Source organism: Dromaius novaehollandiae, chromosome 2, assembly GCF_036370855.1.
Source record: "Dromaius novaehollandiae isolate bDroNov1 chromosome 2, bDroNov1.hap1, whole genome shotgun sequence".
In the NCBI taxonomy this organism is placed as follows: Eukaryota; Metazoa; Chordata; class Aves; order Casuariiformes; family Dromaiidae; genus Dromaius; species Dromaius novaehollandiae.
Genome location: NC_088099.1, coordinates 145347053 through 145362404, shown reverse-complemented (window position 1 = coordinate 145362404; position 15352 = coordinate 145347053). Strand labels below are relative to the sequence as shown.

Sequence of the window (15352 nt, the reverse complement as noted above, 5' to 3'; positions counted from 1 at the left end):
CGAGGTTGCTCGCCGCGCCGCCCCTCCGCAGCCCCCGGCTCCGCCCCACGCCACCGCCTCCCGCATCCGCCGGCGGGCGCCGAGGGAGCGCGGTTGGCTCCTCCCGCGACGGGGCGGGGCGGGGCGGGGCGCCGCGCGGCCGCCGAGGGGGCGGTGGGGGCGGCGAGGGCGGGGCGCGTCTTGCCCCGGCGCCCGCCCAGCCGCTGCCCGCCCTTGAGGCGTCGCCTTGCGCTCCGCGTGCGGCGGCGGCGCGCTGCGGCAGCGGCAGCGGCGGGGCGGTGACGTTGCGCGCGGGCCGGCGGGGCGGGGCGGGGAGGAAGAGGAGGAGACCCGTGCGCCTCCGGGCCGAGCCAGCGGCGCCCCCTGCAGAGGCTCCGTCTCCGGCGGCGATTTCGGCGCGGCGCTCGCGATGCGCTCGGCCTGAGCGCTCCCTCGCCGCCGCGCCCGGTTGCGGCCCCTTCGCGGTCGGGGGCAGCGATGGCCGTGGGAGGCTGGCAGGAGGCGGCGGCCCAGCAGGCCGAGGAGGCGGCGGCCCGGGTGCGGGACGTCTTGTCGGGCGGCCTGGGCCTGCTGCGCGCCGAGCTGGGCCTGGAGCTGGGCCTCGACCCGCGGGGCCTCCCGACCTGGCTCGCCCTGGCCGCCCCGGCCGCGCTGGGGCTGCTGCTGCTGGGGCTGCTGCTGGCCGCGGCCTGCGGCGGCGGCTTCCGCAAGAAGCGGGCGCGCAGCGCGGCGGAGCGGAAGGGCGAGGAGGCGGCCGCGCCGGGCCTGACAGGCGGCGGGGGCCCGAGCAAGGCGGCCGCGGGCCCGGGGCCCGGGCAGCTGCTGCTGAAAGGCGAAGAGCAGAAGAAGCGGAACAGGAAGAAGCCGGTGGAGAAAGCGGCGCGGGTGAGGGGGCTGCGGAGGCAGGGGGCCGGGGGCCGGAGGCGCTGGGCGGTGAGCGGCTGGTTGGCGGGACGGCGGCGGCGGCGGCTGGATTTCCCCTGGCAGCGGAGAGGCCCCTGCGGGAAGGGGGAGAAGAGGCAGGAGAGAAGTGGGAGGGCGCCCGGGCGAGCGGCCCGGCGCTGCCGGTTCTCCCCAGGCCTTTGCTGCGGAGCCCCGTGCTCGGTGAAACGCCTACTCGTTAAACGAGCACCGGAGAGAAGGGGGCAGGAGCGCCCGCAGAGCCCGGAGGCGGCAGACCCCCCCCCCCCCGAGAGCGGACGCACAATTTACCTGGGTGACATTTGCCTGTGTGCGCTGAGGGCGAGGCGGGCCTGGCTGTGCTGTGGAGCTGACTTACGTCGTCTGGGTTACTGAGTTGCTCTAAAAGCCTAGAAGAGTGGTAGGCACACAAATTATTTGTTAATCTGGGGAATGAGGAAAATACTCTTTTTTCTTAAGAAATTTTTCAATGGAACTATGAAGTATTTGAAAGCAGTATTTATTATTAGTCAAAATCTTACTCGGTTAGGAGCTGGTATTGGAGACCTTAACATGGTTTAGGTTTTCAAGCCAACAATTGCAGCCCAGGCAGGTATAGACTAGTAGAAGCGGCATTGTGAGACCAATAAATACTGTAATGATACAAACTTGAGGAAGAATTTTTTGCTGCGTCTTTTCAGCAGACCATGTAACATCAATCTTTTGATGAGTATGCCCCAGGAGGAATTTGTCTGATTTAGTAGTTACAGTAAGGATCATCTTCTTTAATGAGGAGATCTGAGTCGTAGTGTCCCCTTAAAAACAGGCCGTTCCTGTCCCTTTTTTTTTTTTTTTTTATCTTAGTATATGGTGTGGGGGCCCTGTGTGCTTGCTGATATGCTTGTACTTCATGAGGAAATCAGTAGAATGCAGAAATCATTGACTAGTCCCTTTAAAGCTTCTACTTATCAGAGTTTTGGGATTGAAGGGATTGTTTCTATAGCTTTTCTTTTGTTAGTATGTTTGTAATCCTATTTATGTCCAAATGGATTATAGGAATGAAAGTGCAGCAGATGTCCCATGACCTATTATAACTGTGTTTTATATGTGTGTATCTTGCAATATAAAATCGGAATTGGCTACCTGACAACCTGAAAAAGGAGAGAAAGTGCACTGTACCTTTGATTCCTTTGTAATGCTGAGACCTGAGATAAGGTTTTTTGGGGTTTTTTGTAAGTATCATTTTTTTTAATGAGAAATTGAGGCTAGAATATCTTTTCAAAAAAAGAAAAAGTCTGCACACACTACCAAACTGCCCTTGGTGACCAGTGAACTACTGAAGTTGATTCTGAAAGTTGCAAGAGACTGAAAGTTGAGCACCAAGAAGAGGAAGCATTCTGATTCAGAATTTTTCAAGTGTACGTAGGTCTCCATTTTAGAGAAGACATGAAGATGCAGTATTTTTTGCCATCTTGAAAGGCACATCCTCCAAAATCTAACAGATTTGTTAGTCTTTGTCTTAAAGAAAGCATAATCCCAGAAATAATTTAGTTTTCAGTTTGTTTTTTTTTTAAACTCCAGTGTAAAAAATAGAGTATAAACTCTTGCAAGTCATCACTGAAGACATTAAAAACTGTCTCAACAGAAGATAGGATGAAGAGATGCCACTAGTTTGACAATGATCTGAAGTGCAGGGCTTCATAAAGGAAACTTTGTATTAATTGTATGTAAATATATTTAACTAACTGACATTGTATTCGGTGAATTTAAATACTTGTACTGTTTGAAGCTTAATTCACTCAGGCACAGAATTATGAAAGTTAAGGCCATGTAAGACCAAGTATTTTCATAGTCAAAGCTGAGTAAAAGTTTTCGGCTGTCAGCCTGTCATTCAGTATTTTGAGGGGAGTTAAAGTCATTTTCATACTACTGTGTATTTATTATGTCCATGCAGAGTTTAAAAAAAAAAGTGTTTTCTAAAAAGAAAATGCACAAATTAAATCATTAACTATAGAGCAAATAAGTGTATATCAGTGATGAAGTTAAATGGGCCTGCCTCAGGCTCATAATCCAGATAACTTCATTGGAACCTCTATTAGCATGTTTCTCTTAAATGTTTTCTGACTTTGTTTCACCTGAAAAATATTCAAAATAGCATTGAAAACTTAAAGATGCAACAAAAACTCTTCTTGTAGGTTGTGTAGTGGTTTTCAGCTTATATCTTTGTACATTCTCTGATGCTAATAACGAGGACTGTGAAGGGAAAAGAGTAAGCCTATTACCAGTAGACTTACTACAGGGTTTGCTATGGCAGGGTCTGTATTTTCATTGCCAGCAACTCAGAAAACTTAAAACAACTGATCTATATGGATTAAAAAGCACACTACAGATGTCTAATTAAAAGCTATATGGTTATTTTAATATAGAATTGCTGAGCTCATTATATGACAGGTGGTGCATAACTGATCAGTGAGGATCAGAAGTATTCTTGACTGTACCCTTTCTGAGGAAGCCTATTGATCTGTTTCTTGCAGTTGGCTTTACTCAGTGTGCAACCTACCTAATACTTTTATTCAAATAAGTTTAGTTGAGTAGCAGTATGTTGACTAGATACACTAACAACTATCGGGCTCTGTTTATTTACTTCCTATAGGCAGACTGAGGTGAAATGAAGCTGAAATAGTTCAGCGTTCATAAACACAGTAGCTTACAGAGCCAGTTCTGGTTTTCTCCAACTGCTTGGAGCAAGGTAGTGCCACGGGATCCTTACTTTTGGTCTCATTATAGTATCTTTTTGGTCTGTCTTTTGTGTCTGTGTTTAGATACGTTTGTAATAAACTTCAGACTACTTCCTCTCTCTTTCTTAAATCCTGGCAGAGGAAGAGCTTTTTGTCTCCTGTCCTATCTCAGTGTTCTTTGGCCCCTGTTAAGATTTCTTTTTTTTTTTTTTTTTTTTTTTTTCTCCACTCCCAAGTAACATCTTTGATTTTGATTCCTTTCCCTTGTGAATAATTCCTGTGCCTGCCTCTGCTGCGTTTAGTTTCACCTTTTTCTATTGAAAGCTTATTCTTACCAGACTTCTGGACAATGTGCAAAGCACTGTAGAAACTTAAGAGTAACCATTTTCTCTCCTCTGCTCCAGCTTTTAGAAAGTCATTCATACCATCTATTTGTAGATGCAGAAAATGCGTAACTGACAATGCACTTCATATCATTTCATGTATACCTTAACAGAAAAGGCTAGACATTGAAACTTTGTAAAAGCATTGGCATTCATTTGGAAAACCTTACTGCTTCACCTGCTTGAATGTATTTTTTCAAACTACATTTTCTTTGTATTCTTATTACACTTAAAAATAGACTGTATAAAGACTCTCTCAAACTTTTTAACTATTTTATAGGTACCTGCGTATATGTTGTGTCAGATTGCTAGAGAAGTAGGACTGTAGGTTTGTCCAGTGCTCAAAGAGAAATTTGCGTAGTTTCTTACTCAAGAAAATATTGCAGAAAATAGTAGTGATAGACAGATTATTTCACTGGCCCAAAACATTCCAAGTATATCCATCTTTGTAATGTGTACCTAAGGGCTTTGACTAGCCTAGCTTTCAAGAAGCAGATGATCACAGTTTTGTTACTGTTTCTTGGAGAATACTGTAAAACTGAAGTATCCATAGCACTCTATCTTAATACCCTCAAAAATGAATGAGAGTGAAAAAAATATTTAAATAAACCTTTAAAATCAGAAGACAGGTTGGAAACATTCAGAAATGAGTATTAACAGGATTATTTCTTCAATGTCCTATCTTCACTATAGCTTTAAGGATTGAGAGGAAAAAAGGAATACAGTAGCAACGTTGTGGAATTTGACTGATTTAATATTGTTGGTGGAATGTTAATGTTTTTGGTTGTAGTTATCTTTTTAAAAAATTGTAGAACAGCTTTTCTTTTTTTTTCCCCTTTTCTCTCCTTTCCCATGTCTGTTACCATCTTTGGTATATGCAAAAATGGTCACAGAAATTCTGCTTAAAATTCTGTGATTCATCTGTGGACAGAAATTAAATGTGAAAACCTTCTACTGAAAAGGTAAATATTATGGATATTAAGGGAAAAATATATGAAAGTACTAGTTTTTAAATTTGTTTTAATGGTCATTGTCAACATGATCAGATGATTAGACAGTGATTTAAGCAGTCATGTGGATAAATCTTTCCTGAGGGCTCTTAATGGACATAAATTAGTCTAGAACAAGACTTCTGAGAAACAGATGATTTTGAGAGGGATAAGGAAACTGGTTTTCAAACTTGAGGTATTTCTAGTTTGTACGGTAATTCAGGATCATTTCACAACAGCTGAACTCTATAGTGTAGATGTATTACCAATGAAGTAAAGCAAGATACAGAATTAAAGAAAAAAGTTGGTTACAAACATTTTTTGGCACAAGTCCAAAAACTGATGTATCAAATCATTTTTTTTCTAAATATTCTACTAAATAACTTAGAAATAATATTTCATTATGTTTCCAACTTGAGATCTTAAACATTATGGGTACTAAAATGAATTAGAAGATATCACCCACAAATAATATAGCCATGTAGAATCTGGAGAAAATAGAGAGGTTCAAGAAATGTTTCTGGAAACAATTATTTTGAAGATTGTATGTCAGATCTTTGGTATCCCTGTAGAATCTACTGCTGAGAGGTTTAATGGGAGGAACTTTACACAGAGTTTTGAGATGCAGCTCTATAAAATATACTCCATCTCAGGATACCAAGAGAGTTGTAGGGTATCTTAGATGTAAAATATATAGTTTAAAACTATGTTCGTTGCAGGAGAAGAGGGATTAGGTGATCTGATCTTTCAATTTCTATTAATAGTTACAAAATAAGAAGTTGGCATGCCAACTAACTGCACTAAGCAATACTGTGTTCTGCACTGGTGAAATCATGTCAAGGGTGCTTTGTAAGCATGACATAAGCATGACATATACTATGGCAAGACTTAATACCCAGTACCAGTTAAACTGAGATTCAGACCTAGCCTTTAAAGGAGTAGCTCTCACTAAGTTATAATGTGATCTTTGTTTTATTTTAAACTAATCAAATTGGTGTGATGCAGAATTAAGGTATTTTTTAATAAACAAAACAACTGAAAATAATACATGTGTTAGTTTAAATTTTATTTAAACATGAAAAATCATCTTTGCACAGAAAATGCATTTGTCCCAAATATTAAAGCAGTTACAAAGTAGACTTGGTCTTTATGCTTAACATCCTAAATTAAAGACTGAAAACTGAATATCTGAATCATTATGAGTGTGGTATAACCAGAAACTTGTTTGCACCCAGCATCAACTACTGCCTTTGGCAACTGCTTTTGACTCAGTGAGATTAATGACTAACAGTAGTATAATATTTAGCGTATTTTCATCTGTTCTGGAGTTAGGCAGAATAACAAAAAGCTAAGACTGAAGTTAGCATTAAAAATGACTTTAAAAAAACTGTAATTATAGTTTTGTCCTGTATAGGTATTTATATAAGCTAGGGCATACACCTTTGCTATCAAAAGTGAAGATGAAGACTAATTTAAGGATCACCTGGAGTTTTAACTTTACCACAGAAACATATGGTAATTTTCTTGCCTTTATTATTATGCAAGGAGAAAGAAGTAGACAAATGTAATGAGTATATGCAAGTCCATCCATCTGAAAAGAACAGCAAGATGAGCTTTATTCATACTTCATGTTCAGTTTCTAATTTCTATTCTGCTAGGAAATTTAACTTGTGAAGGAAATGAGCTGTGAGTGATATGCACAGGTTCTTGGAGAGTAAAGTGCAGAGACTTTTTTAAGCTAGAAATTATTTTAAAAAATAAGCCCGTTGCCAAACTACTGCAAAGCATTAAATGTGTTCTTTTGATTAGATAACTTATGGCACATACAGCTGGTAGTTTTCAGAAACTTATGTTTTGATAAGTAATTCCTGTGTTGGATAGGCTTGGTAAGAGATGAGTAGACTTCTATGTTCTTTTTCTCATTCATACATTTGGTTAATATAGAATTGCAGTGAGTATTTTGAGAGCCTGTCCAAAATTTAGTCTGATTTACTTAGTAATCTTGTGAGCTTTTTTCAGTCAATAGCTGCATTTCAGTAATCATGTAAATTTGAACTTTGCTTTATCTGCTTTCTCCATGTTTTTTTATTATTCACATTTGTTGTTTATACAGCCTAATGGACAGTCTATCCTTGACGTATCTGAAGATGAAATACTGCAGACTGTTCGTAGAGAAAATATAAAGCAGCCTTCGGATGCAGAAAAGAAGAATGAGAAGGTCAGTTATGGGTTTGAAATTACAGTATGTCAAAGTTTAATGTGTGTTATTTCTGTATCTGAAAACCCTACTTTGTGATTTGAAATCCTCTTTCTTATTCCTTGAAGAGACATCTTTCTTACTGTGGAGAGTCCTAACCTAATTTGGTGTTAGAAAGAGCTAAAGTAGTATTTTAAAAAAAAAAAAAAAAACTTCTGCGATCATACGTTATCATGGAACGTTTGTGTGAAGCAAAACAAAAAACCCTGCTAAAGGCGGAAATTTCTGTTCACGTTAAGTCTACAGACGTAAAGTTTGTGTTTCATCTTCGCTGACTTCTGTGGAGATGCAACATAATGATAGTATTGTTAAGGGGCTTGTAAATGATCCAACAGTTGAGGGACTGCTATTCAAAGAATAAGACCATGTTCTTGTGTATTACTTTTGTCAGATCTATCCATTAGTGATTAGAGTTCATAATTTCTGATGACAAACAGGAGCTTTGAAGTCTGTCAGCTTTTTGTTATGCAAATTAAACAGCTAAATTTAAAGCCTTTTAAAGCTGGGTCTGTAGCTTTATCTAAAATGTAACCATATTAATGGCAATGTGATATTTTTGCACTAAAAGGACTGATTTCTTCCAGCCTTATCAAAAATGCTGTCACTTCTAGTCAACGTAGATATATTTATGATAGGCTTGTGACCAAAACTGATTTTTGCCTTGGCTTGTCTGCAAACATTATGCATGAAACTTTCCTGCTGGCCTGGATTTCTGAAAATACGTAATACATCTCCTGATTTATGCTATAGTGAAGACTGGGCTGCCAGTTATGTTCTGGTAAAGATTGCTGCATTGTTTTTTTTCCTATTAACTATGATAAAACTTTTTTCCTTTCGAGAGCCTTTTTTCTTTTTGACAGACAAAGTAAATTAATTAAAACTGTTTGGTATATTTGAGGGTTAATTAGTAGAATTGATTAATTCTCTTCACAAAATGCATTTGCTATAAGTAAACTGAGGAGTATTGGAAAAAGAAACAATTCACCTTGTACAGTGAGACACCAATAGCTTGTTATTTTTGTAGTTCACTCGAACTTCAGTAAACTGACTTGACTACTTTTTAGTTATTTTTGCAGTTAGTATGTTGGTTAACAGACTTTATCCAGTTAGTTGGCTATAGGACTATAGAAGTTTTTAGAGACTTTAACTGGCAAATAAAAAGACTTCTCTGTGAAATGGCTTTGCCTTAAACTTTCATCCTGTACACTGCTTTCTATTCTCCACAAAACACATATCAGATTGACTTTGTGCTTTGTCAAGGACAGAATAAAATGTGATCCTGAAAGAGTATCTAATTTTTTTTTTCTTAAGCAGATTTCCAAGTAGGTAAGGTGTTAAAATGCTAAAGTCTAGCCTTAGCTTAAGATTGCAAAGGTGGTAATTTGAATTTTGAAATGCTAAGTTGAAGCTGCATCTCCCGGAAATCAGTACCACTACATGGGTATGGATGCTCATTCAACAGATTGTATGTTCACCTCACTTTGGGGAAGCATGGACAGAGCATGTTTGCTTCAATTAAGAACAGCCCCAAGGACTTTCTTTAAGCTTTGTGCAGGTAACTTTATAGGCATTAATTATTTGATTAAACCACTCATAGCATCCATTGCATTTGTAACATTTTGAGCCCCCTAAGGTTCTAAGGGGTCCTGTGTAGGTGGGTGTTCTTTGTATTGCTTGGGAGCATAAATTGATGGGTGGGATTTAAGTAGTGTTTGTGTGTGGATGGAGATATATGTAGTGTGTGTGTGTGTGTATATGTATATATAAAATAGCTATGATCTGAAGAGTATGGGGGTTTTTTCACTTAAATACACATTTTTTCAGTGAAAATAGTGCTCACTGTGTTTGTGCATTTCTTTGCTGCTTCAGGGTTGTAAATGTCGTGTTTTTCAGAACATTCATTTATTCTAAGTTGTATCTTCTTATTCTACTTAGAGGGGAAAATAGGTTTGGGTAATGTCAGGATTGTGGCTGTTCATATGGTATATGATGTCATGTCTCTTGGCATTTTGAATGGGATCTTCCCTTTTTTGCGTTTTTGTACCTTGAGCAGTGCCGGGTGTGTTTAGGGGTAATTTTTTTGTTTGATCGTCTGTTTTGTTTTCAATATATTGGACTGTTTCTAAGAAGTGGTTCTCTGGATGAAACTGCGAGATCTTAAAACTTCATTGCCAATTCTGTTTGCAGATGCACAAAACTGCATTGTCTTGAATACTAGAAATAAACAGACTGTTAGAGATGGAGGAGAAAGGCTTATTTTTATATGGTTTATTCCTGCCTGGAGGCCCATGCATCTGATTGACTTTAAAATTCTGTCCTAACTGCTGATTCCTCATGTGTGTTTTGGCTAGTAGCAGAACCAACACTGACATCTTTTTAAGATCTTTTGAATGAATGGGGCTGTTGCAAAGTGATAGCTTAGATTACTTACTCACCTTTAATGTCTTTGCTACTTCAATCAGTTGTGTTACAGAGAGAGTGACCGTTACAGCACTAAGTTTGGCTGGCAGGTGATGAATAGTTAAATATCAAATTCCAGTTACTCAGGTTAGGAAAGCAAATATATTTTCAATATTTGAATTCTTGATTAAAAAAAAAAAAACAAAAAACAAAACACTGCTTGTTAGTAACAAACTTGTTTTCAAAACTATTAAACCTAGTGATGCTTTAATGAGAAGTGTTAAATTTGATGTCAGTACTTCTGTAGAAGCTAGTTATTTAAGAAACTGTGGAGTTGCAACTTGGAGGAGCAGTCGTCTTAAACAGTTATCTGAGAGACTTCCAAAGTCATTTCTGAAGTTCTCTTGACACCAAAGAAGGAAAGTTGAGTAGTTATGGTTTTGTGAGTTGAAAGATTCTGAGACCCCAACTTCCATTGTGAATGTAGCAGAGAATAGAAGGCCTAGGTACAAACTTACTAACCTTTCCTCTAATTAAGCTGCAAGCAGCAAACCATAACTTTTTAATGTTGTCCATTGTCCTTTTTAATTCTGTATTAAGAAGATACTCTTGCAAATCATTGTGCTTATTTATACTCTTAAAACCAGTTCTTTTCAAGTTGATTTTGAAACCAGCCTTCTTCTTTTGAGGGCATTTCAGAAGTTATGTAGTCAGTATTTGGGTAAAGGTAGCTTACTGAGCAAATATGTGAGCTGCGTCAGTTTGGGTGTATCTGTGTTGTGTGATAGCCTTAGTTCAGTGAGCCATGAGCTAAATCCGTTCAAATAAGTTCTGTAAGTGCTACAGGTATGTTAGTGCAGCCCTGCATATAAACAGTGATTTTTTTTTTTCTTTTTTTAGCTCTGGTGCTGCACTAACAAAACTATACCTCTTTCAGTACCTGTGTTGAAGTTGTATGATGTGTTTTGGACATGCTAACTCAAAGGCATGTGCACCACATACCACTGTGGGACCCATAGGATTTTTGCTGCAGCTCTGGTGGTAATTTAGCTATTACCAATTCTTCTTGGACATCTAAGGCTAGCAAATCATACAGTCTGAACTCCTATAAAAAGCTGGCTATTAACCATCACCCAGTTACCAGTCCTATTCTGGCATTAGCATGTATTCCAAAAGGATATCCAGTATTGTTACAAAGATATTAAGAGACAGGTAACCAGTGCTTCCCCTTAATTCATTTGAGTAGATAACTGTCTTTCTTTAAAAACATCTGTTTTTCTCATTCAGTTCTATCTGGTAGTTCTTACATCTTTCTTTGCCAGATTTAGGTTTTTCAGTACTGTATTTTCTTTCTGAGAAGGTAATCAAGTCAATTTGCCATCATATTAGCTTATCAAAAGATTAAACTTCAAGGCATTCTGTGATATACATCATCTCAATTCCTTGGACCATTTTTTGTACATCTTTTTCTCAACCTCATCTATTTAACATGGTTTATTACTACCTGTTGCACCAAGACAGCTTGCAGAAGTAAATTCCTCTCTTCCTATTCATTTATCTCTGCTTGAATAGCCAAGCAGCAGTAGCTGGTGATAACTTGAAAAAAACTGTGAATTCACACTGTAAACTCTCATCATTGTTCTGTTTCAAAGTAATTTTCCATGCTGGGATCCTCTTTCCACTTCTTTTTTTTGTTGTTGTTTTGTTTTGTTTTTAAGGCCTCACTGACATTCTTTGTTCCTCAGTGTATAATTCAGTACTTCCTTCTGTACAAAATAGATTTTGCCTGAATAGAGTCTGTCTGCCAACCAGTTCATATTCCCCTGCGATTGTGGTGCCATCAATATAGCTTCCTCCACCAGTCTTTGTGCTTTGTAGCATAAGTACTCATTTTCCTCATCTGCCATTTGCATACTGCATAGTTCTTCCATGTTACTTCAGTAGTCCTAATTTATATTTAGGAATCAATATTGTTTAATATCCCTTTCCTTTTTAAAGGGACTGTGTGTACAGAGGGTTATTCAGGGAATTCTGTTTTAAATTTGCTTCTGTTTTTTGGAAATTCTGAATTACTATGTGATCAGTAAGTAATTATTAAGATAATGTTTTATTTTTATTCTAGTCAAAGAAAAAAAAGAAATCAAAGGGAGATGCTAAAACGGTTCAGGATGTGTCACGTCTAGATGGAAAGGACGTTGATGAAGGTACTGAGTGCAAACACACAAAAATGCAATTAGATATATTTTGGCTTAAATGCTATTTAAGAGTTACTTGTTTGTATGTTTCATAAAGAAACCTGGGAAACTCATTTTGTCATAATTCCACAGTTGCATGTTACACCTGGAAATCTGACTTTTGAAACAAGAACATGTTTTACTAAAAGTTGTTAAACCTACAAAACCTGAGATAAGTCATGCATAATAGAGCACTCATGTTGTTCATGTTTTTCTCAGTTAAGCAAAGTGTTGTTGCATTGCATCCAGAAAAATCTAATCTTCAGTGAATTGCCCGTGTTCGCATACTAATGTTGAAGTTGACTGCCATGTCTGTAATTTTTAAATAAATTGAACGTAGATTCAGACTTCAGTTTGATCTGAAACAAACTCTTTCCTTCCTACTTTCTAACTAATTTGGTTATGTTTTTATTTGGGGGGATATTTCAGGAGCCTGGGAAACTAAAATCAGTAACAGAGAAAAACGACAGCAACGTAAGCGAGACAAGGTATTAACTGACACTGGCTCGGGAGAACTGAATCTCCAAGGAATAGAAAATGCAGTTACTGTGTCCATTGAACAACTGATGCCTACAGCATCACTTCCAGTCGGTCTCAGAAAAAATAAAGGTATGGTAGAGAGAGGTGTGGATGAATACTAGAAAGATAATGTATTTTGAACGTATAAAGTAGTGACTCTGGATGTATCCTAGATAGATAGGGAAGGTGTACTCTTGAGAAATCTTTTCAAGCCATTTAAAGATACTCTGCATTGTGTAAAACTTGCCCCCCCCCCCCCCCCCCCCCCCCAATTTTCTTTTTGAGCCACACTTTCAGGGGAAGCTCTGAAGAGAACACTCAAGCCAGTGGCTGAAGCACTGGCCTCCACACTAGTGCGCTCTCAATTCAGACTTGATATATTGGTAGCTAGAGTTGCACAGGCATATGCCCCTACTCCTTCATCTGTGCTTCTGCTGCCTCTGCCTTTTATGTTTCCGGAGACTTCAAAGGCACCCTCAGCACTGTTGCAGGCAGCACCAGCTCCCTAACCCTGTTTTGTGAATGCTTGCTTGTGGGAAGGTTATGCACGAGTTCTCTATTCATTCAGGTCATTCACTGGTTTAACTGCTTAACAAGTAGATTTTTGCTTCAGCATCTGATTTATTAGCACCTATGTGAAACCTGTTCATAATAATCGGGCACATTTGACTGAGATTTAGTAACCAATTATTATAGCTAAGGAGTAACTATGGAGTTGCAAACTTTAGCTTTTATGGCTGCTACTGTTTCAGAAAAGTAATGGGTTGAGTTGGTTTAAACCACATGTAGGCACAGCCACTCATATGTGGCTGCAGTTGAGAAGCAGTTTAAGAAGCTAAGAGTCTAAAGACACAGCCAGACAATTTAGATTTTTATGTACCTTTAACCTATTGATACACTTTAAGTAGAGGCAACTTTGATGTTCTAGCAAAGTGGGAAAAAGACTGAGCCTTACTGCTATCTGGTACCTTGTAACAATATATTGAGAGCTGCATGCCTTAGCTCACTGGTGTTTTTTAATGGCACTTGGCATTTTACTGATTGTGTTCTTCTTGTCCTTGAGGACTAAATTCAGTCATTTTTTTTTCTCTGCCTTTGTACATGCAAACAACTTCAAGAAATGCATAACTGCAGCTGCTTGTATATTCTGTGGCTATCCAGGATTTCTGTAACCTTTCTAGACAGAGTCCATAACACATCATGTGCTCTTATAGATCACCCTGTACCACGTTAATTTGAAAAGAGTTCAGCTGTATCTAGTGTTTTCATGGTAAGGTGAAAGTTAGAAATAGCTGTATATTTCTGAAAGACTTGAAGTTCTCCTTTTCTTGAAAATAGCAGCCTCTGTTTTGGCTTTCTGCCTGCCATGCCTGGGAAGCTAGCTAGAATTCTTTGAAATCCACATTTACTCAATTCATAGGCCCTAAGTCAGCTTTGAGCTCAGTCTGTCTATAAAATAAGCACAAATAACAATCAGAACATTTAATTTTATTTTAAAGTTTCCTAGTAATGCCTTAATTTACTTTTAAGATATCACTGCGCTTCCCCCCCCCCCTTCTCCCCTTAGCGTGTCAGTAACAAATACTCTTTTATATTATTTTTACAACTGTTGCTGCTTGCAAAACTTACTGTCTTCTCACACCTCTTAATCAGGTGACGCGCTTCTGAACGTACAAGTTAGCAACTCTAAAACTGCAAAGGGAGAGTCAGCAATTCCACAAGGTAAAAGGGTTTCTTTACTAGGCATCCTAATTAACTGGAAGTGTTGTACAAAAGTGAAAACACAAGTTGTCAGTGTAGGGTGTTGTACAGATACTGATCTGGAACTTTATTATGCAGCTGGCTATTTTGGCTATGCAGATGTTATACTTCTAAATTGCAATTGCTTCTTAACAAACTGAAAACAGTTTCTGTTACATGTATAGATGTGTAAAATATAGAAAAGAATGATATGATATCTAAAATTTTCAGCCAGATTACCTGTTGTACAAATTGTTAGTTACACAACAGTGAAGCTTATTCTCAAGCTCCAGTTAAGAATCATCATGCTAGTCTTAAGAACTTACTCACTTTTTATGTTAACTAATTGTTTGCCCAAAGAAAACCTTAATGTAAATAACTACAATAGAGTTCAAGAGTATCAGTCTTGGTTGTAATGAAGTCTGTGCTTGCTGCACATTGCTCCTTTGAGAGGCATACTGAAGCTATATTCATTTTAAGAATATTATATGTGTCATATGCAAAATTGTTAAAATATTTGGCCACTTTTTGCCTGAGTGTTGAATCAGCATTTTTTTGATGAGAGATACTGATCCAACAGTGTTGGAAGCGAACTAGTATGTCAGAATGAAATCAGGATAGTTCTTTCTTTTTTATAGCTGTATGTTAAGCCAATATTAATGGTATTGCTTTAACTAAAAGTAGCTTATGTAATTAAGCAAGCCAACAACACCCAGATCCAGAAAGTGAATCACTATCTGCTAGTTTTTCAGAGCTTTGCTTCACATGCAAACTTTTTGAACTACAGCACAGAAGGAAGGAGCCATACTCTTCTCAGAGATGCATAATGAGAGGACAGGAGGCAATGCTCAAGTTGAGCAAGGGAAATTCTGATTGGCCTTTGGGAAGAGAGCTCTTCATGTTGTCGAGAGATACTGTGAACTTTCTAGCCTTATCGATTTTGAAAAGTTGAGTAATGTGGTATAATTTTGAAGTTAGCCCTGCTTTGAGCAGGAAGTGGGACTAGGTGACTTCTAGAGGCCCCTTCCAACCTTAAGTTTTCTGCGATATTGTGAAATGTTGCTGGTTATAGAGAATGTAAATTTCAGTGATGAGAGCCTACTATGATAAACAGAGTAATCAAACTCTTGCCTCAGGACTTTGGCTGTCTACTTGCAAGGTCACAGAAAAGTTTTTTTTCGCCATGGTACAA

The 15352-nt window shown here is 39.1% G+C and overlaps 1 protein-coding gene across 3 annotated transcripts in view; it reads left to right on the top strand.

The window, feature by feature from the left end:
• The first annotated feature begins 265 nt into the window (after nt 1–265).
• Nucleotides 266–15352, top strand: part of MTDH (metadherin) — a 34002-nt gene continuing 18915 nt past the window's right edge. Inside the window, exons 1-5 of one of the 3 annotated variants that reach the window (XM_064507693.1) lie at nt 268–885; nt 7124–7228; nt 11790–11871; nt 12331–12510; nt 14074–14142. In XM_064507693.1, the coding sequence (XP_064363763.1) occupies nt 478–885; nt 7124–7228; nt 11790–11871; nt 12331–12510; nt 14074–14142 (844 nt within the window). In that variant the 5' untranslated portion in view covers nt 268–477. Of the gene's footprint in view, nt 886–7123; nt 7229–11789; nt 11872–12330; nt 12511–14073; nt 14143–15352 lie in introns of all 3 variants that reach the window. The other 2 variants (XM_064507692.1, XM_064507694.1) reach the window with 2 other exon arrangements.